We start from the raw sequence: 24,863 nt of genomic DNA on the forward strand, positions 1-24,863 counted from the left end.
TCAATCTACTACACACCTCGACAGAGAGGCTTTTTAGTCCCTGTGCAGAGACCCAGCATCTTGATGGCTGTACAGTGTGCCCAAAAACAAAACAAACCCAAGGTGTTCATATTTGACTCAGGAGTCTTGTATCGTTCCCTCTTTAAGAACATGGGCACATCTGCATGATCAAGCAGAACATCTGCTCACAGCATATATCGAAGTCCAGTTTTAATAAATTCTCACAGATTTTGACAAACGTAGCACTTTAAGCCATAAAGCATTTAGTCATTTTCAAAAAGTACATTTGAACCAATATTAATTTGCCCTTTGGCAGTCAGCAATAAAATATTACATTTTTTAAGAGACAGGCATAACAGATTAAGTGTATTATTTATGTATTGATATGACAGCATGACCAGAAATTAATTAATTGTCCAGAAAGTACGAGAAGAAAGCTCCTAGCTGGGAAAGACTGTAAAGCCACATAACTTTGGTATCTATTACTCTGCCAAACTACTTTAAACTTTTAGAAAGGTGGCCATTTCAAAGCTATATACAGTAGAGCTGATCACATTCTTGGCCTGTATGCTAACAATGAGCAATGGGCTCATGTGGGGCATTTTCACTTAAGTCCACATGGGACTAGTTAAATTCATGACACAGAAACTAAAAAATCTGTTTCTTAACACCATACAAAATTACACAGATAATTGTTTCCATGTTTGTATAGCTAAGTAGAAAGATTCATTTGACAAATCATACAACAGCAATTTCAAATTCAACAGAATATATTCCTTTTCACAGGTACATTAATATACTTCACATTTAACAGAAATTCGGCAGTTTCTAGTCACCAAACACTCCAAAGAAAGTATTATTTTACCCAAAAAGCCTAAAATATAGAAATACCAATTTTTACCAACTGAACTAACCTAGCCTGCAAACTGCACATCCCTTTGAATGAGAAATTATCCATTTTATTAAATACTCCTATAATATATGTGTCAGATTTTAGACCTATAACTAAAAAAAGAAAAAATAAGTTTTGAACATTTCTATACCTGCTTAAAGCTGTGTTTGTACTCCTTGCAAGCAGTTTCAACTGTAAACTTTGTACTAAATATGTTACAAAGTTTTGCACCATAGCCATTGCGTCCACCTGAAAAAAACAACATATAGTAAATTAGGGTCATTTTAAATTTAGGATAATAAATCATATTCTGATTTATCAAATTTATTTTTCCCTGCATTTTAGGAGCAGAAGTGTTTAAATACAAATATATATTACAATTAAAACATAGAAGTATGCTGTTTGTTGCTCAATAATGAGTGCTGACATTAGAGATGTAAATGTAAAGTTCTCTTTAAACACTGCTATTAAAAACAGAAGAGTAAGATATTTCCTTTACATCTTTTTACTCTAACAAAGAGCTATAGTAATAGTGACTGAGTAATCATCTGCTATGAAACAGAAAAGAAAGAGAAAAATCAAGAAGGGGAAGCATACTGAAGGGGCACACAATGGCTTGACTGAATAAAACAAAGTACATTAAATAGCCTTGCCTGTAACTTTTTTCTCATCATCATCATAGTTGCTGGACGTTAGTAGCTGCCCAAAGATTAAAGCAGGTACGTATACTTTTTCTACTTTGTGTTCCACAACTGGTATCCCCTTTCCATTATTCCATATGCTGATAATGTTCGATTCCCTAAAAAATATTGAAGACATTAAGCAAATGAATGCAATCTTGAAAACAGACTTCAGCATACCTGTTTAAACACAGTAAATAAAATAACTACATAAAAATATATCAAAAGACCATATTCCTATCACATTTACTTAGAGTTCTAACAATCTTAATTACAAAAAACTCCACTTATTTTTGCTTATTAGATGTCATGGAAGAAGGAGCTTAAATTGTCCATACATGACAGTATTTCATACAACAATAACCCCCAAAAATCTGTTAGAAGAGCTTTCACTGTCAATCTGAACTGCAACAGGATACTGACAGTGACAGAATTAAACTCAAGTTAGAGATACAGCTTTTAAGGTTTCATTGAAGTCCATCCAGACAAGTTATCATCTGTTTGAAAGAGTTATTTCTGAGTTATGATAAATATTGTGATTTATTTTATGTATCAGTGCCAAAATCCATCAATATCTGGCATCATTAATATTTCTAGCTCTTACACAGAATTTTTGTTTTTGAGTATTAGAGAGTTCAAAATCAGGACAGGTCAGGCAAACTTACACATTTACAATTTCCCTCCCACACCATGATGAAAGCAGAAAAATCGCTTCTCAGCATATTTATCCTAAAGGTTAGGTCTGAAAACTAGCTTTCTAAGAAATTTATTATTCAGCTAAATGTCACTGAAAAAGTTCTACTAAAGGAACCCAATCAGTATCTACTTAAATACAGTACTTCTCACTTAAATTTATCTCTTCAAGTATTCAGTTTCAAAAAACATGGTAATGATGTATTTGCAATATGAAGTTTCAGTGTGATATAAATGACTAATTCAAACGGTCTTATCCTAATGCTGAAGGAGTTAACACCAAAGTTCAAGAGTGGTAAAACTGTGTTACAAAACCTCAAACCTGGTATTTAAGATTTGCAAAGAACCTGTCTGGTTATAGTTATGCACTGCCAATTTAAATTTAACATAAATTTTATGGACTTCTGGTTTTAAGTTTCATTCAAACCTTAACAAATGGTTAAGGAAAGCAATTATTATAAATTCAGAATGGTAGCACTTTTAATTCAACACTTCATCTTAAAATATGAAGCTAACAGAAACAATTCCAAAAACATTCTCTTTTCAAGAAATCCAATTTCATTAGTAAAATCATTTGTACAAATCTAAACTGCAATAGCACAGGCAGGGAAAGTAAATGAAAGCATGCTTTTACTTACGGATCAATGGATATTTTAATACAAGTCATATTCTTGTCCCTCTGCTTATTGTCAGCAGCATTTACTATGAAACAAAGAAGCACAAATTAACACTTCATAGGCAATTATTAATCTCTTGGTCTGTAAAACTGATTTTATACCTATTCTACTACCAGTTACAATAGTCCAGGTCTTTCTTAATCCCTTTGTATATATTTCATATCTTAGAACTGGAGTCTATAAATACAGCTAAGTATCTACAAGAAAATATTTTTCAACCTTCTTATAATTACTGATTCTATTTCTAGCAGTTAGACTATCTCAGAAATAAATATAGAAGTGTATTTTGTGAGCTCATAACTGTTCTTAACATACTGAGCACTTCATTCTTCTCTTGTTCTTGTTTGGATATTCACTTGTTTGAATATGCAGCATGTACATGAAAAACCCTAGAAACCTATATGCATCACCTGATGAGTTTACACATTGAAACACACCAAAAAACTCACATCCATTGCTGAGTGTTTTGACTGCAGCACAAGTTCTCTCTAAAGATCCTGCAAGACTTGTGACTCACAGTCTACACAGTTTAGGATCAAAACAAGGATAACTAGCAATTAACACTTTAGATCAGAATTTAATTAAACTGCATTGCCATGTATATGAACTACAGGAAGCAGAAATGTGACAGTGGCCACTAAATATGAAAACACAATACAGTCATTCTCAGTTTCTGTCTCATCATCCATGAAACAGATGAAGTAAAACCCCAAAGTACAATATATCTTAACAGCTGACAAGGACCTCAGTGTAAGACCAGCTATTTCAAGGTACTTTTGCTAAAATCATGAAGTGCAGTTTCATTCAAAATCATGCATAGCTAAAATGTCCCACTTTCATAATGTTACTACACTGTCCCCTAGCTCTCAAACCCCACTCACTGGAAAACTTATCAGTGCTTCATAAAGCAGCAATAACCTGTGAAGTACTACAGTAATGACAGACTACTGATCTTCCTTCTGAATGGGACAATATGGAAGTGGTCTTCCTAACATGAAAAGCCAAAAAACTTAAGATCTATGAGGCAGCACTCAAAACAGAAGAGATTAAAGGTTTTCATTCCCTTGTTTATCAAATTAAGTAATAAGTTAAAAATAATATTAAAAATATTAAGCATTATTTTCCATATGGTTAAGATACATCACCTCAAAGACAGCAATGCTGTAAAGCAATTTTAGAGATGTGGGAAAGTTGTGAACCTAATGAAGGTCACAACAAAACTGACCTCTGTAGACCATAACTTAATTTATGAGGTAATCCTACCAATCCTTTAAACAGAACTTCATAAAAGCTGGTAAGTCCAAGATTTCATGTCAATTAGGCCAAAATATCAGTTCAGAAGACAGCACAGTATTCATATATTCCACATCTCTACTGCTGATTCGTGTCTGCCTGTCATCAACAGAATATCACCAACCAGCAAATCACAGTAACTCAGAATTTTGACAAAATTTTCTAAAAATAATTTTTTTGTGCCTCAGTCATAGTGCTTTTTAATGGCAGAATGATACTCATTTGTTTTAAAACAGTATGAAATCTAGAAATGATCCATGAAAACTACCACTACTATCCTTCTGTATAGAAGGAGGAAGTTTTAATGATTGATGAAAGGATGATCTAAGTGAACACTCAGACAACTCAGAAGTTGCATTCTTTTGGAGGAATAATCTTCTTTCAAATGTCACTTTAAATAGTAGCCCTAAAAACATTTCACGGATTAAAAATCTTGTAGCAGTATTGATCATAAAGAATGATCTAGTTTGGACATGCAGTAACAAATATTTACATTTTCTTACAAGTTCAGCTGAAAACTCTTCCCTTTTAAACTGTTCTATAGTTCTAGAATGCACTCAAATTTTATGCCCTATAGTTCAACAGGATTCAAGTCTGGGATTTAAATTTGATATATACAAGTTTAGGTACTTTGAGAGCCCTCAGATAAGATGATACTCCACAATGCTAAGGCACTATTATTGCTAAAAATACTTACCAAGAATTTCATCAAAGATCTTGTACAATCCTGGAACAAAGGTTACTTCTCTGCAATTCATTCCTACATCTTCATCATAAACCCACATTAACTACATGGAAACAAAATAAAAGTATTTACTATCTTGGAAAACAAGTCTGCGATTCTCTAAGATCTATTTCCTTCAGGAACTTTCCTCTTACAATCTGATTACTGCAGTCCTACAAGACAAAAGCAGAAGTCTGCAGAAGTTATAGCTGTACCCACAAAGAATTTCATAATGAAAATCCATTATTTTCTGCTTGGCAGGGAACTCCCAACAGTACAGACAGTGAAGTTCAAAGCAATTTACAACTTCACACAAACAAATGAAGAAAGTGCCAGCAGGAGGCTTAAATTCTCTGTTCTCTACCTAAACCAAGACACCAAAGCATTTTTGCACTTAGTACAAATGCTACTCACAAATATATACATACATATTTGTGTGCTCATAGGTGTTTGTGAGCACAGACCTGTACACACATAGCTGTCTGCTGACACACACAGGTGAGTGTTTGTATTTTGACTGGATTTCAGTATTTTTTGATCATCTCTTTTCAGATGAACCAAGCACTCAGTACCTTAAAGCAAGTCTTATCCCCTTCCTACACATGCATACATGAACAAGACCACTGCTTTTGACCTTCTAATTCAGAAAATTGAGAAAAACAGAGATGTCCCTATTTAATAACCAGAAGAGACATCTCGCCATTAAAGCAAGAAAAACCATTAAGACTGTAAATTTAGTGACATTTACCTGAGTTAAGGGTTCAACTGACCCAATGTAGGTATCTGGACGGAGAAGGATGTGCTCAAGCTGAGTCTTTTTTTGATAAACCCTCTCAACAGACATCTTCTTTGAAGTGTCATTTTTATTAATGCTTTCTGAGTCTTCCTTTTTTGCAGCATTCATCTGATTATCAAATAATGTCTAAAAAAACCAAATGAAAACAACAATCAACCTCATTCAATCTGTCACTCTTGAGATATAAACAAGATCTGACAGAGATTTAAATTACAATCAAAACTTGTCATGTAATTTAAATGTTAAGTTTTCAGATGTATTAAGATAAAGCTATCCTTGCAACAGAGAAAAATCAACAGATTACATGACAGATCCTTAACAAATAGTTGCATATTCAAACTTCAGCAATTTACTAAGCACAATAAACCAAAATAAGGAAAAAACAGCACAAAAGGCACCCATTTCTTCAGGTTAAGTATTTATAACATTCATTTTATGTATAAGCATTTGAATCCAAACCACTGAATACTGTTCTAAATGGTAACAGAAATACTGCACTTTTACATTTTTATCTGGACAATTCATTCAGCAGGACTTAAGAAACCCTATCATGCCTCTCCTACTGGCTTCTCAATTACTATAATTTACATTCTCTACTGAGGTGATCAAACCTGATACAATCCCAGAAAGCTTTATGATGAATGGAGAGACATTATTTACAAGAGCATATAGAGGAATGACAAGGGAGAATGGCTTCAAACTGAAAGAGCAGGTTTAGATTATGTATTAGGAAGACATTATTTACTGTGAGGCTGGTGAGGCACTGGAACAGGTTGCCCAGAGGAGCTGTGGATGCCCCAACCCTGGGAGTGTCCAAGGCCAGGCTGGATGGAACTTTGAGCAACCTGGTCTAGTGAAAGGTGTCCCTGCCCACAGCAGGGGGGTTGGAACTCCATGATCTTTAAGGTCTCTTCTGAACCAGGTCATTCTATGATTCTTTGAAATAAGCCAAGAGAGAACCATATAGGCTAATGTTGGAATTTAAACAGAATTCAACCCTAATCTGTCTGAATTTTATGAAAAATACCTTGAAGAATAGTTTTATGGTAAACTAAAACACTTTGGGATGGGGAGGGAGGTGAGATAAAGAGATTTAGTGCACTTTCAGCAATTTTTTTCCTGATAGATACTTCCTTGCCTTTGAATGAAAACCCCATTAAAAAAGGTTAATCTCAGAACAACCAAATATAGACTGGCCCTCTTCTGAGACAGTAAAAGCATATATACAAAGAGACTAGTAATGATGTTTTACAGTATGCATGCCTATCTATAAATTGGAATTATCTGAATTACCGTAAAAATGACAGTAAATGTAACTTTAACTCACATGATTTATTTGCCTGCCTTAGGAAGATATAAGAAATTCTGTCTCCACCCACCCAGTACCTGAAATTGCCTCCTACTCTCAGAGAGGGTTTATCAACACTGAAGCAGGTGTTGCATGACGAATAGGAACCATCACCAAACAAATAATGAGAGCAAAACTCACTTGCCACTCAGGTAAATTTTCTCCCTCTCATTTAGCTGTTTCCAGTATGTGTCTATATACAGTACATACAGGCTAAACTCCAACCTTCAATTAACCAGTCATCCTGCAAATCTTATGTCCAAAAGGAAGTGTAATCGCTTCTCCTTCAACCTAGCTTTTGTTGCAGCCCCAGATAGTACTGAAAGCAAAGGGCACATAAATCCATAGGAAAAAAGGAGCAAAGGATACTGAACTCACACTAACAACTCCAGCAGAATCAAAAAAGCCAAACACCAACCTATAGTACACAATTCTCCACATGTTAATCTCATTTTTCTTCTCCAGCTTCTAGTACTCAGGCTTTGATGCCTCTACACCCCCCCACCCCCCCTCCCCACCCAGTCGACAGAAGAATAAAGCTTTTAATTCTATTCATAACATGGGCAATTACCTTTCTCCTCCAGATTCAGAGATCACATTTTTCTAGTTTATTTATGGAAATTCTAGGAAGTACATTTCCAGAACTTTGAGAGGCAGATTGTATGCACCAGTGATGACAACAACCAATTATTTGGCCATGAGTAAACCAGAACATACCAAATGAGAATAACATTCTCTATTACCTACTCCTATATCTGATAGCATCCAGAGGAAAAGAGGAAAGAACCCAGGGAACCTCACAATCTGGAACAAGGACCACATGCAGCAGAGTTGGAACCACAACACTAGCTCGCATGACTATTCTTCTAGAGTCTATCTCATTTTCTGCCAAACATGGAAGTTGCAAAATCACATGGATGATTAGAGGGCTTTAGTATTCAAGTTAATTTAGCCTTCACAGTTATTTGGTTGTAAACAGTGATAACCCTGTCACCATCATCCTAAAAATATTAGCCATGCATCAACTAAGCAAGCAGAAAAGGAACAGAATTTTGCAAATAGATGCACTAAACTGATACATGGAAGAGGAGGAATAAGAATTGTTACTAAAGAAGCATTGCCAGTATTTGCAACATAATTTTTTTCACTGAAGTAGTTCTGTGGATGATGTCCAGGCTTTCAATGAGTTTCACCGTACATGTATATAAATATTTTTTATTTTATTACCATCTCTGACATCATATCTCATAGGCATTATCCTTAGCTCACTTAGTGATCCCACAGCTCTGTTAACACTGTTTTACTATGTTCACTTGTTCTGAAGGGACCAGTGACTAGCAGGAAAATAATATAATATTTCTCAGATTAAATAAGTGTTGGAAGAAAATGGAAGAAAGGACATGCAATTGATATAGAATGCAAAAGAATTCCACATGCAAAGACCATCAAAACTTGTTCAAACAGAAGTGTTCCATTTGCTCCCAATTCCTAGGCCATAAGAAGTTTTTACAGCCAGGGAAGTTTGTAATGGGCAGCTATCACACGATATTTCTTCAGCTGACATGTTTATCAGTATTATATTCTCAGGACTGTTCTGAAACAGCTCTCCAAAATGCTTCTACTCATCCAGTGGGCAAGGACTGGGATCTAACTATACATCACAACTCAGCACACACATTAACACAAAGTGAGAACTTAAAACCTTAGTCTAAATATTTAGGTTACAATTTGCCTACCTCTGATAGCAAAAATGCTACAGGATGAGCAGAGTACGAGTCAGAAGGTTAGCAAAAGTCCATTTGATTGTCACTGAGTAGCTCTAGATTGGGAAAAATTATTACAGAATAGAATACTGGGAGGGGATTTCTACAAGCTATTGCCTTTAATACAGTGCTAGGAAATGCATTTCTGCTTTCCAGTCAAAGTCTTACTGACAGCTTAGAGAAGTTTATACTTTCCAATTTATCAGCAATAAATGTAGAGTATCAAAACTCTATCTTCCATTGAGATGCTACTTTCAAAATGTTGTCATATTGACAGACAAGGGAGGTCACACCCAAACAAACTCTATTGCCTAAAAGGTGTCCCTTGGGGACACTTGAGGTTTGTTTTAGGCCAGCATTAGTAAGGATCCTCTGCTGCTGCACTCCCTGGGACACCTACGTCCATTACTGTTTATAACACACTCACTGGAACGTGACAATGTATGATTTAAGAAGGGAGAAAAATACACAAAGGATCAGCATAACATATTTTCTTTCTGCTCAATGATTTTAAAAAAAAAAGGAAAAATGTATTCTTAACGTCAATGAACTTTAATGCTATAGTTTTTATTTTAGTTTTTATTAAGACATCACAAAATATGACAAGCTTAAATGTTCATTTCATTATCATAGAGAAGGACAGATTTTATTAATGATGTATAATTTCATTCATACAATACTTCAAGAATCATAATAATCTGCATGCAAAAAACCCTTGTGTTATAAACATTCAGAACTCATTTAACATGCTACAGAAACACAACCTCAAAAGCAAAAGCCCAAAAGTCTTCAACTCTACAAATGAATGTAATTATGTAGGTATGCAAGGATCAGAAGTCCAAAGAACTGCAGTTTCCCAGGCCAAGCATTTTGAGCTGTGCTGTACCCAGAAAACCAATTCTGAATATCTTTATCTCCATCTCAAATGGACATTTTTAGAGTTTTTTAGATGCTTAGAACTCATTCCAAAAAAGAGAAAATCTTCATAACCAAACACAGGATAGAGATCTAAGAACAAAAATATCCTCTACAGTCTTCACATTCTGTGTTCCTTGATAAAAAACCGAAATAAAATTTAAGTGTTTTCAACTTCTGAATTTCTACTACTTAAAATACAAATAAATGCAATAGGAAAGTCCTCCCCCACTTTTCTTTTTTTTTGTTTTAAACTGGGTGAGTACCTAACCACAGTGCTGTTTAACTCTCAATCTCTGCTGTATATTTTGGAACTGTCTCAAGAATGCCTTTTGTATTCTGTCCTGTATGAAAAATCTTCACATTGTTAAAGCTTCAATAACACTTCTCAAAACAGCATCAGCTGTTGTTTCATGAAAAAACCCCTAAAGAGAATTAACCAAGTGTCACAAAGGGCTTAAGTCTTCTGCTTCACAGTAGGAATGCTTTTTGCTTGTTTGTTTATAGGTTACCCAATCTTCAAGGGCTGCTTTACAATTTTAATGTTGCCAATTTTCTTATTTTTTTTTTTTTAGTCACAGTGTATGACTTCGCCAATGTTCTTGTGACATTCAAGACTTTACAAATTCTTACTTATCTTGTGGACTTTCTAACCCTCCAGATTGGTGACAAATACACACATATGGTATGTCAGCAAGACAACCATGCTTAAGTAGTTTGGAAAGCTACAACCTATTGCACTGCTCATCCTTTTTCAAAGACATGCAAACTTTATACAGTGACCTCTGATGGTGCCAGCTTCCTACATGCTCTTAAACACAGCATAGTGACAACTGGATAGAAAAATCCCAATTCTCAGTTGACAGCAATTGTTGCACAGGTTACCACACCACGACTATTGTGCATGCTGTCATGACCAGGTCTTATTGTGGCAACTGCTTTCCACAGGATGACTGAAATGTCTGCAGAGCTTCCCTTTTGAAGGTGTTTTCACCATGAATTTGTCTAGTACTCTGTGAAAGCTGCAGTCATTCTTTCCTTTGGTGATCTCCACAGCCAGAACCCAAGTAGCTGCTGACAGACGACAGTCTGGCAACAAGGCTTTTACTGTCCACCTACAACCCACGAACTCACACATTTTGCTTTGGCATCTTCTTTCTTCACATTTTGCCTTTTTTTTTTTTTTGTTTGTTTGTTTTTTTTCATTCTGTGTTCTCACCCATTGACATTTCTGTGTATAAGCAGGCATGTATGACATCCATATTAGGTTAGAGATTTTTATTGCCTTTTTGTAATGAAAACCAGGTCATGTCATCTTTCTTTGCGTTTTGAGCCACCATGCTGAGTTTGGTTACTTATGCTGCAAACAGCTGTACTTCATGCAGCTAAATCTTAATACACATTTGATCTAGAGGGTTTGGCAGCACCAGAGAAAAGCTATTCCTATCTAAAGACACAATAACATATAAAGCTACAACAAAGAAGCCAGGTTTCATCATCAGTTTCAATCTTGCCATAGCTGGAATATACATCCTTGGCTTGACTCCTTACTTTAAGGAGATTAATTCCACACCATAGAAAGTTGAAAAACCTGAAAAATGTTAATATTAATGTCTCTCCCCACTTACAAAAACTTAATTTTGTATTGGTCACTGTCACAGTCTCCTCCACTGCAATATCTCCATATAACAACACTAATAAACCATTTTTCTTTAGTCTGCATTCTTTCTTACCCCTATTAGGTTGCAAGAAAAGGGCTCATTTTCTACACTGGCAGACAAGCATAAATGAGTCTAGAAGAGAATATGTAGGTGAACAAGAAGTTTCCTTCTCTTTGTCTTTTCTGCCTTAAACTCATAAAACTACTCCAGATAATGAATACTCCTGATACATACTCCTGAATAGGCAAATACAGCCCTGGGACATAACAATTTAGAAAAGTACATGCCATGTGTCCTACATTTCCTTAAATAAAGTGTAGGATAAGCACATTTAGTGGGACAAGACAGTAAATTTTGAGTGTAATTAAGCTGTAAAACCTTGGGAGGTTAATTAAGTAATGAAATCCACAGATTAGAGTTCAAAACAAAACTACCTCTTCTGAGGGAGATATGCTATACCTCCAAAAAAAAAGTGTATAGGTGCCTTTTGATAATTACTAGGGAATTCTATAGATAACATGCACTTGACTGTAGTGTGTCATATTGGATCATAATGGCCTCTTCTTGCCCTAGGAAAATAGACAAGGAATAAAATTTTACCTAAATGTTTTGCAAACTTCCCAAAGAAAACTCTGGCTGAGAATACCTCCCACCATGAAAACAAAACTGGAGGGAGTTTCAAAATAAACCACTCTCCTGCTGTGTTTAACAAATGGTTGGGCTCTCCCGCCAAGATGAAAACACACAAAAGTAACAGTTCCCTTTTACCACAGCAAACTTTCATAGACTGTCGCATACCATTAGTGACGTGAACTAAATCTCTCTATCACATCCTTCCCAAAGCTGATCATGGGAAGGAGTTCCCAGAAAATTCACCCAGAACTAGTATCACCAGTGAAACTAATCCACCTGTTCATTTTAAATTCCTAATTTTTTTCCCTCTTTTTTTAATCTCCTGATTCTAACACTTTTCTCTGGACTCTGAAAACATCACATTACGTAGAGTTTAGTGATGATGATCCAGTTATGGAATAGCTTCAGAATGGTCAGATTTCCCCGTCAGGGAAAACCAAAACTATTCATTGCTGCCAAAAGGGCAAAATTCCTTCTTTCTTTCCTCCTCCACTCCTTATAGTGGAATCAAATCCACCTCCCTCCCCTGGTTCAGGGAGCAAATAGATTTTTTTTCCCATTCTTCATCAACCAGAAGCAATCAGTTGTTCACTATCTCACTTTTCTGAACAACCTTGCTAGAGAATGAGACAAGTTAGTGGTGCAAAGAGCAGAAACACACAGCTAGGAGGATATACTTTAAAAAAAACCCCACACTTTTCAACAGGTATTGCTAGCTTAGCTGCATGATGGAATGACACTATTGGAATTACAGAGCTACATCTTCCTAGTAAACACCATAAAAGTAGCATCACTTTTATTTTAAGATTAATAATACACAACACAGAGGCACACCAGTTTTAAATAAAAATTTAGGGATTTGCTTTCTCCATTATTTTTGAAGAATAACACCTTTGTGCAAATACGTATGCTCACTGTGATTACTGCTGACCAGACAATGATGCATATTGTTTTAAATATGAATTCATTTTCAGTCACATTAAGTTAGTATAGAAACAGTCATGCTTTATTTAGCACAGGCTTCAGCACAACCAGCAATACATTCAGATCCTGATCTTTACTATGTTCTTTAAAAGCAGGTGTCTAACATCTGCCCTTGCATGATGACAATTAAATTGAATTTTATTACTAGATTTTTCTGTTGGTCTGAATTTTTTTAGTGACAAGTTCTATTCCAATACTAAAGTTTTTATTGCTCACACAGTATCAAAAAGTACATCCGTGGATGATCTGGTAACAGATAATCTTCTAAGAATCTCTTATTTTCAGCTAAAATTCAGAGACAAACAAGGGAAAAAATACTCTAACACAAAAATTTATTTATTAATGTTATACTTTAAGACGCCTTACGACTGTTTTCTTACAGATTCTGGTAACATGGGTCTTTGGAACCACTGGCTGAAGCTGTTTGATGACAGAATGCCCAAATCTGTTTGGTCCACTGTTTCACCAGACAGCTCACACATAAGCCCTCCACTAGCCAGGAAATCAAAAAGCTTGAGGTTCTCACATCTGAACTTCAGGTTAGCTGCACCTCTTTATAACTCAGTGTTTCCCACATCCTCGACCTCTTCCTAATGCTTTACTGCATCACTAGTTTGAGCACTGTGAAAGTATTCCAGACTGCCAGCACATTTCCATTTCCCAATTGCAAGGATTACTTGCCACATTCTGATAGATTTTTGTTTCTGAAAAACAAAATCTTTTAAACCCATACAGGCTGTATGTCAACTATAACATCAGCACTGTGATATTTTCTTTCAGATGCTTTGGGTTCTATGGCCAGCTTGAACCCTTATCATACTGCAAGGTATTTTTTCCCTGCTGACCTATCTTCATTATTAACAAATAAACTTAAGAAAAAACTTTTGGCAGGACTAAGGCAACATTCAAGACGTTCACACTGCAAGACAGCACCTGGAGAGAACAAATCCAAGAGGATAGTTTCTGAGCTCACATTAACTGGCACACATGAAGATTTCATTCTACAGAGCACCCCAAACCCAGACTTTTCTGGTTAGGCTCTCACACTACATTAGCAATAGAGGAGAGCCCAAATATCATTCAGAAGTTACTGATCCAACTTCAGTCTTCAGTGGGAAGTAATCTTCTGCTGAACAAGAGAAGCAAATTCTTAAACTCTCACAAATGTAACAGCTAACAGTATATTAGAATTTGTTTATAAGAACACACCATTATGTTATTTGCCTGTCTACTTTGCATTGAAATACTAAAATACCTTGACTGTGACACATGGGGTTTTCACACTTTTAATACACATATTTAATAATGGTGCCCTAAAAAGGAATTCAATATGATCAACAGAAACTATTAGAAAATAAATAGCAACATATTTACTTAACACAAGGCACCACATACATGAAAATTAATGAGCTTTTTTTCCTTTTAAAGACTGTTCCAAGCATTGAACAAACGCTATACATTCATACCCCATTTGGTCCACACTAAAAGCTATGTTTTAATAATTAGAGGCACCTATGGTAACACAGCCACATTTTCTGGTATTCTCTAGTTCAAAAATCTATTTTTTCTGCCATATTACAATAAATATGAACCCAGTGTTCCTTAAAAAAATGTTGCTTGAGTTTAATTGCTCAGCTCCTACTATGCAACATCTACTCCTCCTCTAGAGACTTTAAGCCTTGAAACGTTTTATAAGCCTCATAAATACCCTACAAATTCTAGTCTCAATCCTGTAGTAAATTCCATGCAAAAGGAACAGAGGGTTGGTGTTCCAGACACTGACAGCAATTCAGAAGGAGGAAAACAGATGCATCAATGAGTCAATAAACCCTTAATGCTGTTCCAAAACTCCCCTCTCTTCCTCAGCCACTCATCCTCCCACAGCAGCATTCCTACAGAGGTAATTAGGAAAAGCCTTTCAGGATTGTTCATTAAAAGTGCTGACAATCTTGAAGATCATGAAAACTCTGCCCTTTAATTTGCTATTTAAGAATTGTGTCTTGGCAGACAGAAGAATCAACCTCTCCATAAAAGCCACCATATAAAAGACTCATAAAATAACTCCAACTATATTTTGAGATTACTTTTTAAATTGTTTTGCATTTTCATCACCTTTCTGTTACCTGGTATGCATGTTTATCACTCAGCTGGCAAAGAAGAAAGTCGACATGGCATATTCTGAAAGACTTAACCAATATCAGGGAGAGCAGGTTAACATAATACAACTTTAGGTTTGTTTCTCTCAAGCATCTGGACCATTTGCCTTTGTCTCCACCAGCAAACCAATATGGAACTTCTTCCTCTGCCCCCAGCCAATTTTTCATGTGCTCAAACATGTGAAACCCTCTTCTTGATCTACTTAATAGCAAAAAAGAATAACTGCCTCACTTCTTGCAACTGCTCTCCTCCAAGCAACTTGCCTCCCTTTTACCCCAAGATTGCGACGTGACACCTTAAAGCTTTCATGATGACACTGTAACACAACAGTGGTGGAAAACACTAAGTTAGGATCACTAAACAGAGTGTGACAAAAAACATTACCTCAGCCAACAAAAAGCTTGGTGTTGATGCATGAAGTAACAGCCTGAATGACCTCAGGCAGCAGAACTCTCTATATCAGCTGGACTGAGACAAAGTTATTTTTCCCCAGTCACCTTGCCATCCTTGTACCTTCATATCATGGCACACAACTGAGGAATAAGCACAGGACTGAAATGCTCACAAACTAATACACTATCATCCCTAAAAACTGCACATATCCCAGAGCTACCATGGATTACACAGCTGGAAATATCTCCACTGAAGCTCACTTCTCTTAAGTAAAGATGCCCTGCTTAGGGGATGACCCAGAATTCTAACTGTTCTTATGGAAATATTACATATCAAGCTATCTGGTTGTGAGAGCTTTTTTTTATTGTTTTTCCTCTACTTTATCTCAGCTTCTTTTGATTTATAGGAAAATAACTTCTCATTGTTATCTTATGGCTCTGGTATTTTGTCATGACAAGAAAATATTATTTCTTGTGCTCTCCTTAAAGATTCCTTCAGAGATTGAGAAAGATGGTGTGAGTTCTTGGCACCTCACTAAGGTAGACATTTGCCCACTTTTTAATACATTTGCTCTTCTCATAAGTTTCCAATGTCTGAAGAAGGAACAGGAAACCCAAGACCAGCTAGGTCCACTCATTCACGAAAAAAGAACAAAAAAAACCCAATATGTGGTATTCATGAGAGGAGGACTGCTTAGTATCTGAACTGCAATTCTACTTCACAGATCAGGAGGAAAAAAAAGTAGATTAAGCATTTTAATCCTTTTTTACATATTTCCTTTTTTTTTTTCCCTCTCCTTTAAGATAGCTTTTTAAATTAGGTACAAAGGGAAGTATAGATCTGATGTTTAGGTCTGAACCTTCCAAAGATGTTCTAGCTCAAATAGATTTTCCACTAACTTGGCTAACATCCTTTTTGCTTACTTGCTGGAAAAAAACCACTAAAATTGCTAGATGTGCATAGTGTAACAAATACACAGATTTATCACTTTCACAAAATAAAAAAAAATAGAAGTAGTAGTTTACTTTCAGTAGCAAACTGTATTTCTATGCAAATTGGAATTGCACTGAGACACAAACAGGATATTAAAATAGCTTTATTAAATGAAACTAGATGAGCTGATATCATAGAATAAGTTAACAACTCACTTCAAAACATGACTTAAAAGGCCTTAGTTCACAAGAGTAAAAGCATTTGCAATCACACTGAAATTTTAAAAATAGCAGATCTGATGCTCACTTGTCAAGGAGGGGAGGAATATTTTCCTGCTTTTGACACCAAACTTTTGAGTACTCTTTACTGAAATACCTGAAGAATATAGCTAGGAAACATTTTTGAATAAAAATTACTAAGAGCTGGTTTATCACTTCACTTATGAGAAACCATTTTCTTCTAAATTTGCAACACAAATATTTGGTGTTTGATCTTGACATTTTGTTTTTATTGCTAGAACTTAAAACATAGTTCAAATTCTAGTATTTCTTTTCAGTTATGTAATAACATCTTATATGCCTTGATTTAGAACTTTCTTTAAATCTAGAATACTAGCCTTAAAATACATTCCTGCAAAAGACCAGTATAAGTGTGTTCCAGTACAAGTCCTTCAGAAGACACCACTATATTTCCAAGTATGCAATTTTCAAGAGAGACATCTTCACACAGTCATACACATATAGAACTGTATTTTTTTTCTCAATCTGCTTTTGAAAACATTCACAAAGCACCTATTTAATGCAGAATAATATTTTCACTGTATGTGACTAGCAAGAAATGTACTGTTTCAAATTAGAAAAATTAAGTTTTCTGTAACAGTTTTCATTCTTAAGTTTTCTATATATAATCTATAATATATATATACAAAACTCACTCCCGGGGATGGAATCACTCCCATCCATCAGCTATGAATCACATGTGCTGCTTTTCATTAACTGAAACATAAAGATGCATTTGCATACTGCTTTTGCACATAGACACACAAGACAGTTTAGATGTAAGGTAAAAACATACTTCTGGAAAAATAAAGTCAATGCAATTGAAATATTAAATATAATCAGTAATTTTTTCAGACCTAAGCTATCTTAGACTACTTGTATGTTCTTTTATTTGGAAAGGTTACTTTATCTGTCCAAATAAAGTAATTCCTTACTTACTAGCACAATACAGCACAATCGTCTTAGAAATTAAGTGTACATACACACAAATCTCACAGGTTGAACATTAACAGAGGGCACGTGCTCAAATGTATACCTTTCATCCCTTATAACCTAAAGTAATCACTCACCAACTTCTAAAATCAATTCCTCCCCAAACCCTGAGATACAGATCCCTTCCTAGACTTGGTTACAATTGAGCTCCCCAGTCCTATGCATCCATCACTCTTTAACCTATGCCAGAACAAGGTTTCCTCCCAGCTCGGAATACAGAGGGTGCAGATGCACGTCCTGAGCTGTGGGACTGGCTCAGCTGCTGTCAAAGATGTGGCCCCAATCCCGTTCAGTACCAAGCCTCCACTTGCTATCACCTCTACCACTTCTTTTGATCCCGCATTATTCAGCACTCTGACAAGGAGAAGACTGGACAACAAAAGTATTTAATGAATGGTGGTGTGGAGGATAGAGGAGAAGAAGCAACCACTTTTTTTTTTGGCAGGCAAACCAAAACACCTGAGCAATCCCTCTTCAGAACTATTGTGTCGGACTCACCCAACTGAGCCACAAACACCTCTCTCTGGTACTGGAATATCCAAGGGAGTCATGACATCTCTTTACACCACTGCTTCTTTAAGGGGAGTAGAATCAGAAATACTACAGGCCCAGGAGGGACTGCTGCTTCCCCTCAACTGTTGGATATAACTATATAGCTCAAAGCTTACAAAACACATCCTGTTTAGTAAAAGTCAATACTAATATGAATACATCTGGGCAAGTATTTCAGGTCTGACCTTCCTTTCATAGTACAACTGTGAAAAAAGGAGGGGCAGGTAGGGTAAGGACACACAGGACAAAAAACCTCCCAGTTCTCTGGTCACCATAATAGCACAAGACACTCACATAAAGCAAGAGAACAGCACTGAAACAAGGCTTGGCAAAAACACAAGACATTTCCCCGTGCCCCGCCTGCTCTGCAGACACCACAGCGTAGCAGAGCAAAGATAAGACCAACAGCACATGTAACAAGCGTTACATATGTGACAACTGCGTCCTAGCCCAGCTGCAGCCAGTGGAGAAACAGAAGGCCTGATCCAGATAAAGAAATGGAAAGAACAGGAAGTTAATTCTGAGCTTCAACCTGGGTCTGGAGAGGCAACTAAAGAGGCCTAAAGGATTCAGAAGTAAGAACTTCAACCACCTACTCATTCTTTGAAATGAATAGCATAGTAATGAACAGCAATAAAAAGGATAAAATATTATTTACCCTTGGTTCACCTCTAGGACAGTATGCTTATTTCTGAAAACAGAAGATTTAATCAGGATTTTTTCATATTACTGACCATATCTGCCAAGTGTTGACACTTGAGGCAGGCAGAACCCTGATAGCTTACAGAAACAGACCCACGATAGAGCAGTAACACAATGCAACTCCTGGGTACGCTGTCTCAGCCCAACACTCTCCCTCCAAGCACTGTATCAGCAGAAGAAAGGAACTCCTGCCTTGCTCCCATCCAAAATACTCTGCTCTCAAATCAGAGGAATGGTCAAAGCTCAGTGTAGCAGTGATGGGCAGATCCTTGGGGTAGCAGAGATCCAGTTCAGATTTCATATGCAAAAAATCTACCCATAAAGTTAAAAACCACCCAGTGCAGAAGCCACAACCAGTGAATTATGGCACATCACTAGAAGTTATCGGACATTATTCAAGAGAAACACTTGTTTTAATCCTCTCAGAACATATTAAAAGCCAAATCAAACTGAAAGTCATCTCTTTATTAAGTTAAATGCATTTGATTTCAAATGAAACAATAAAAGTAAGACAAGATCCTTTTAACAGGATGCTTGGTGCTTTAAAAAAAAATATTGAGTCTACTATCTTATCAATTGCATTCACTCTTCATGTTTAAAAAAATGACAGTATTAAGTTAAAATTACCTTATTTTTAAGGTAAACCCTGAATCCTCTGAAAGATTCTTATATCTGAATTTAGATTATTTTAAAGGTTGGTTCTTTTCACTAACCAATATACAGCTACTGTATTTATTCAAACAAGCATAACCCAAATATATGCAATATTTCCACCTACTAATAATATACATCATTTCCATTCCACTCCATCTAAAGAGCAAATATTAATGATATTTTTAAAAGAGAAGTCACATGAACACTCAACATATACTCACTTTAACCTAGCACTTCCTAGAGTCAAAACCTATCCCTTTCACCAAGGACAGGAAAGTAGAAGTAGTGTTCAAAGTCCTAAATTATTATTAGCACTCTCAGCTTCCATTTATCAGGCTCAGTAGCTCTTAGGGTCAAGGAAAAAGTCTTGAAAACACTGACAGAATTAAGTGATTAAATGTTGCTTGTTTGAAACACTCAGTTTTGTGGCCATTACCTTTGTATCAGAACCAATGCACTTCAAGGTGTTACTTACAATGACATCACCTTCACTATAAAAGGCATATTTATAAAAATAAAGTGCTATTACTGCACCATTACAATTCATTTTCTTTAGTTCCTAAACACACACAAAGGTTGAAGAATTATTTCATTTGTTCACAGTAAGTTTTTCTAGCATTAGAAAATACCATTACATTTCACCAATGAAAACTCTCCTTATTATAAATCCATGCTTTGTAACTAACTCTTAATACAAGCACTCTTAGCACTTTTGTGAGTGACACTTGGAGATCACCCACCAAAAGTAATTTATCACTCTGTCAAAACTCCACCTTCTACCAACTATTAGAGTGCAGAGCTGCAAGTTGAGTTCAGAAAACCATCAACCAGAACAAGAAACAAAAGCAATTAAAAAACCAAATAAGTACATTTAACAAATCAGAGGTTATCTTGGTTTGTCTCCAGTTAAATAATGCTAAATTATTTTCCCGATACACATTTTCAGTTATTGTACTCTGATGTGTTCCCATCACTGGTAATTGTGTCCAACTAGTTACATTTTTTTCACGTCCTGTTACAGCTGAAAACACAGATGACTTGCTGTTTTTTTTCCATAAACATTTAATTCTTCTTTCTTTTAAAAGTAAAATTAGGTATCACCTGATGCTTGTATGATGTCTCATTATGAAATTCACTCTAGGGTAAATTCTCTATTATAAGAAGTATCTTTCCTTTTTCACAACTGCATGTAATTCTTTCCTACCTACAAGCATTCTCTTTGAATCACACCCAAAGCTGAAGTTATACACACAACTCTTTACTAAAATGTGAGCAACTACATTATGTACACAGGATCTGCTATTTGAAACACAAATTAACATCCCACCAAGTTTTAAATGATTCCTCATCTTCAGGGACAGAAGATGAGGAATCATTTCTTCTGTTACCCTTCAATTGTTTAACTCATGGTCTTATTAAGAAACCACAGACTATAGAGAATATATTACTCAGACAGAGAAGCATCCTAGTGATTTCAACACACTAGCAAGAATTCTAAGAAAATAAAGATGGTTTCAAAACAACCTATAACTGAACTGCAAGTGGTTGCACATCCAGCAGATATATGCCAAGCAGATTAAAGCCAGACAGCTGAAAACTATTCTGTCCCTACCTCTATCCCTCTCACCCTCCTCAAGGACATCATATGATCACCCACAAATGAACCACCACCTAAACCAACATTTTTTTTCAGCCTGGCACACAGGCTATGGCCCCATTCAATTCAGTGCTACAACAATATTGTTCTTCTGCATGCCAGTGTTTTACAGATGACATGGAACAGGTCTGGTCTTAGAAGCTGGCTCAGAAATCCTACCTTCACAATTTAAAATGCACATGAGAGAAAGAAAGAATGTCCCACTGTTTTCTGAAAAAATAAATGAACACACAGTTTCAGCTAAAATCCAATTATTTCCGTACAACTACTCTTGAGTTGACAAAAACACTTTTAACTTTTAACATTTAGAGAATGAAAAGTTTGATCATTTCCAGTTGTAGGAAACTGTTGACTCACCATAATTTCAAGCCCATTACATTAAAGAACATGTTTCAATAAAAATGCCTATTCAGTAATTTTCACACTTCATTCTGCAGTTTTCTGTATGAGCTGTAAAACTTTCAATTACTTGGTCGAACCTAGATGGTAAAATCTTAATTCTGAAAAGTCATCCAAAGACCACAGTTGATAAAGATTGCAAAATATTGTGAAAAGACAGGAGAAGAGCTTCTCAGCTTAGACATGTTCCCATGGCTAAACTGTGTGATTTCAAGTGGCACACCCAGAAACTTGCACATTTTTTTTAATATACCTTTCCAGGCTGCCAACTTCTTAAAATTAAAGAGAATTACCAACATAAAATGCAGTAATTAGATCCATGGAAATAGTCCACCATCAGAACATATGGGATTTGTTCACTCTAATAATACTTCATTTTCAACAGCTCCAAGATGTAGAGGGACACAAGAACAAGTTTGTTTGTTAAGACTCGTTAAAAGTTCCCACCTCTGTAAAGCACATATGTCTGATTAAAGATACCTGTCCACCAAGATCTAGTGTCTTCTGCTTAAACATTAAAGAAGTTACCCCTCAATGCTGAGCAAGAGAAAGGCAGGGGAGCTACTGATTGGCTGAACCAGACCCCTTCAGGTCACCTTTGCTCCTCCTTCCTCTCAGGTCTCACCAAAACCTGAGAGCATCCGCTCTTACTACTGACAAGGAAAGCACCTCAGCACTGGGAGCCAGCACTCTCAATGGACTATAAGGAGGTTCAAAAAGGATTCATCAATTCTGGAGTCAGCTATCACCAGCACCCTCTCTAATCTTAATACTTCCGACCAATCCACGAAAGGCAGTAAAACACCCCCTTCTTGGGTCTGTTACAGAGTTACAACTTTTGGAGGATGATGAAGTTGAATGCCAAGATGGAACAGCAAGCACACAGCTCCTGCTTCCTGTCTCTGAAACTTGGGAACTTCAGGTATTGTCCTTGCACGCAGTTGGAAAAGAAAATGGGATCAACACAAAGACCCTCTGCTAGCCCGCAAAGGCTTTGCTCTAGGAATAAGAGGCAATACCGGCAACTCTGGTGGGTCAGACAGACCACATCTCGCTTTGGAGGACAGCAGCTTCAAGACAGACCTGATGATCCACCCGCTACGCCCAGGAGTTTCCCACCTGCTTGCTCACAGACTGACCTCTTCCCTACGGCTCTCAGCACCCCAAGAAGCCCCCCACAGGGATAAAATCTCCCCTCCTGTAACATCAATTCCAAGCCCAGTCTTCCTCCTCCTGTCCCGGAGCCCTCCACCGAGCGGCGGTGGCCCTACAGCGCTTCGCTTTCCACGCCAGCCCTCAGCTTCTCCCCTCCTTTCAAAGCCAGCCCGCGCTCTTTCCACACACGCAAGGGACGCAAACAGAAATAACAGTAGTAATAATAACAAAACACGAGCAGCAAATCCCACGAACAACATGCATCCCCACAACTTACCACCCAAGTCAGTCCCCCGCTGCCGCCGCCGCCGCCGCCTCCTCCTCCTCCTCCTCCAGACTTTGCCATTTTCTGCCCGTCTCTCCTCAGCCGAGGCGAGGGCGCTCGGAGGCGGCCGGGAGGGCCGGCACCGACTCCGCGCCTGGGGCCGCTCCGCGCCCGCCCTTCGCGCCTCTCCCGCCCTCACCGGCGCCCGGCACCGAGCAGGGGCGGCCGAGGGGCCGCACAAAGCGCCCCTTCCGCCGGCGGGGAGGCGAGAGGGAGGGAGGGCCCGGCCGGGCCTGCGGCTCTCGCTAGTTTAAAGGGACGACGGGCCGGTCCCTTCGCCTCACGGCGGCAGCGGCGGCAACAACAGCCACCGCTATCGCCGCCGTAGCGCTGCTGCCTCCCGCCCTCCTCCTCACCCCCGCGCCGTCCCCCCCGCAGCCACAAAGGCCCGGAAAACAGATTATTAATAAAAAAATCTCCCCTTCCCTCCCTCCTCCCGCGTCCCCTCCCTCCCTCGTTCACTCCCTCGCTTCCCGCCCCTCGCGCGCGCGCGCTCCCGCGCAGACCCCGCGCCCCCCGCACACACGCACACCCGGGGCTGGCCCGGCCCCCTCCTTCTTCCCCTCCTCTCTCCACCCTGCGTCCCGGCGCCCGGTGCCTCTCCCCCACCGTCTCCTCCTCCCCCCACACAACCCCCGAAGCGCTGCCGCCGCCGGGACACCGCGCGTAGACAATAAATAACCGCGCCGGCCCCGCTCGGCGTCCGCGCCGCGGCCGCTTCTCCCCGCGCAGCCGGCCCGGGCCTCTTCTCCCCCCGCGTCTTCTGCCCGCCAATCACGGGCCAGCCCGCCAATCGCGCGCTGGAGGCGGGAAGGCTGCGCGGAGCGCCGACCAATCCGAGAAGCCAGAAGGAGAAGCCGCGTGTGACGTCACCGAAGGTGGCAACAAGGCGCGAAGAGCCCGCACGGGGGCGCTGCCGCGCGCGCGGGGGGCGGTGCGAGGGGAGGCGGCGCGGTCGGGTCGGGATAGGGATGGGGCGGCCGGATCGGGATAGGGATCGGGATAGGGACCGCGGCGAAGCAGCGCTCAGCTGCCGGGTCAGCGACGGGCTCCCTCACCCCTTCTTCCCGCTCTGCGACGGCGGGCAGGGAGACGCTTCGCTTTCCCGTGACTACACAGGGGCATTGGTGTGGGGACTGGCAAAGCACGGCTGTCCCGTTTCCCTGGTGTTCCAGGTGGATGATGCTGCGATGCGCGGGCGGAGAAGAGGTGATGCGGTAGGTGGGCCAGGTGTTCGAGGCGGGCAGCTGTCCCCTTTCCGCCAGCCCGTCCCTGCAATTGCCACCGCTGCGACCTGCGGCGGTACCAGCAGCCTGGAAGTCCCAGTGCTCCAGGCAGGAGTGTATTTACAGTCCACTGCCCTCTTCTGGGCTCTGGGGATCGGCCCGAGGAGCTCTTTAACTCGGATAGCTCGCAGACCTTTATCCTCCATTTGAGCATCATCGTGTGAAGTCCTCATAGAGGGTCACACAGCACAGCACCCCGTTCTGTACACAGCACACGACCCTGTGTAGTACAACCCTATTCGCCGTTTTGAAAAAAGTGCTGTGGCCAAAAACCATCTACTTCCTAGGTCTAACCAGCGTCTGTATAAAGCCCAAAATTG

General features: G+C 38.6%; 1 protein-coding gene across 2 annotated transcripts in view; it reads right to left on the minus strand.

Annotated features, from left to right (window-relative positions):
* The window catches only part of TOP2B (DNA topoisomerase II beta), a 61,020-nt gene extending 37,311 nt beyond the window's left edge, over positions 1–23,709 (minus strand). For both annotated transcript variants that reach the window (XM_002197434.7, XM_030266964.4), the window contains exons 1-6: positions 23,210–23,709; positions 5,708–5,881; positions 4,933–5,023; positions 2,904–2,967; positions 1,546–1,691; positions 1,044–1,141 (exon numbers count right to left, since the gene is read on the minus strand). In XM_002197434.7, the coding sequence (XP_002197470.4) occupies positions 1,044–1,141; positions 1,546–1,691; positions 2,904–2,967; positions 4,933–5,023; positions 5,708–5,881; positions 23,210–23,278 (642 nt within the window). In that variant the 5' untranslated portion in view covers positions 23,279–23,709. The remainder of the gene's footprint in view (positions 1–1,043; positions 1,142–1,545; positions 1,692–2,903; positions 2,968–4,932; positions 5,024–5,707; positions 5,882–23,209) is intronic.
* Between the last annotated feature and the right edge of the window lie 1,154 nt (positions 23,710–24,863).

The sequence above is a fragment of the Taeniopygia guttata genome, chromosome 2 (genome assembly GCF_048771995.1).
Source record: "Taeniopygia guttata chromosome 2, bTaeGut7.mat, whole genome shotgun sequence".
NCBI classification, from domain to species: domain Eukaryota; kingdom Metazoa; phylum Chordata; class Aves; order Passeriformes; family Estrildidae; genus Taeniopygia; species Taeniopygia guttata.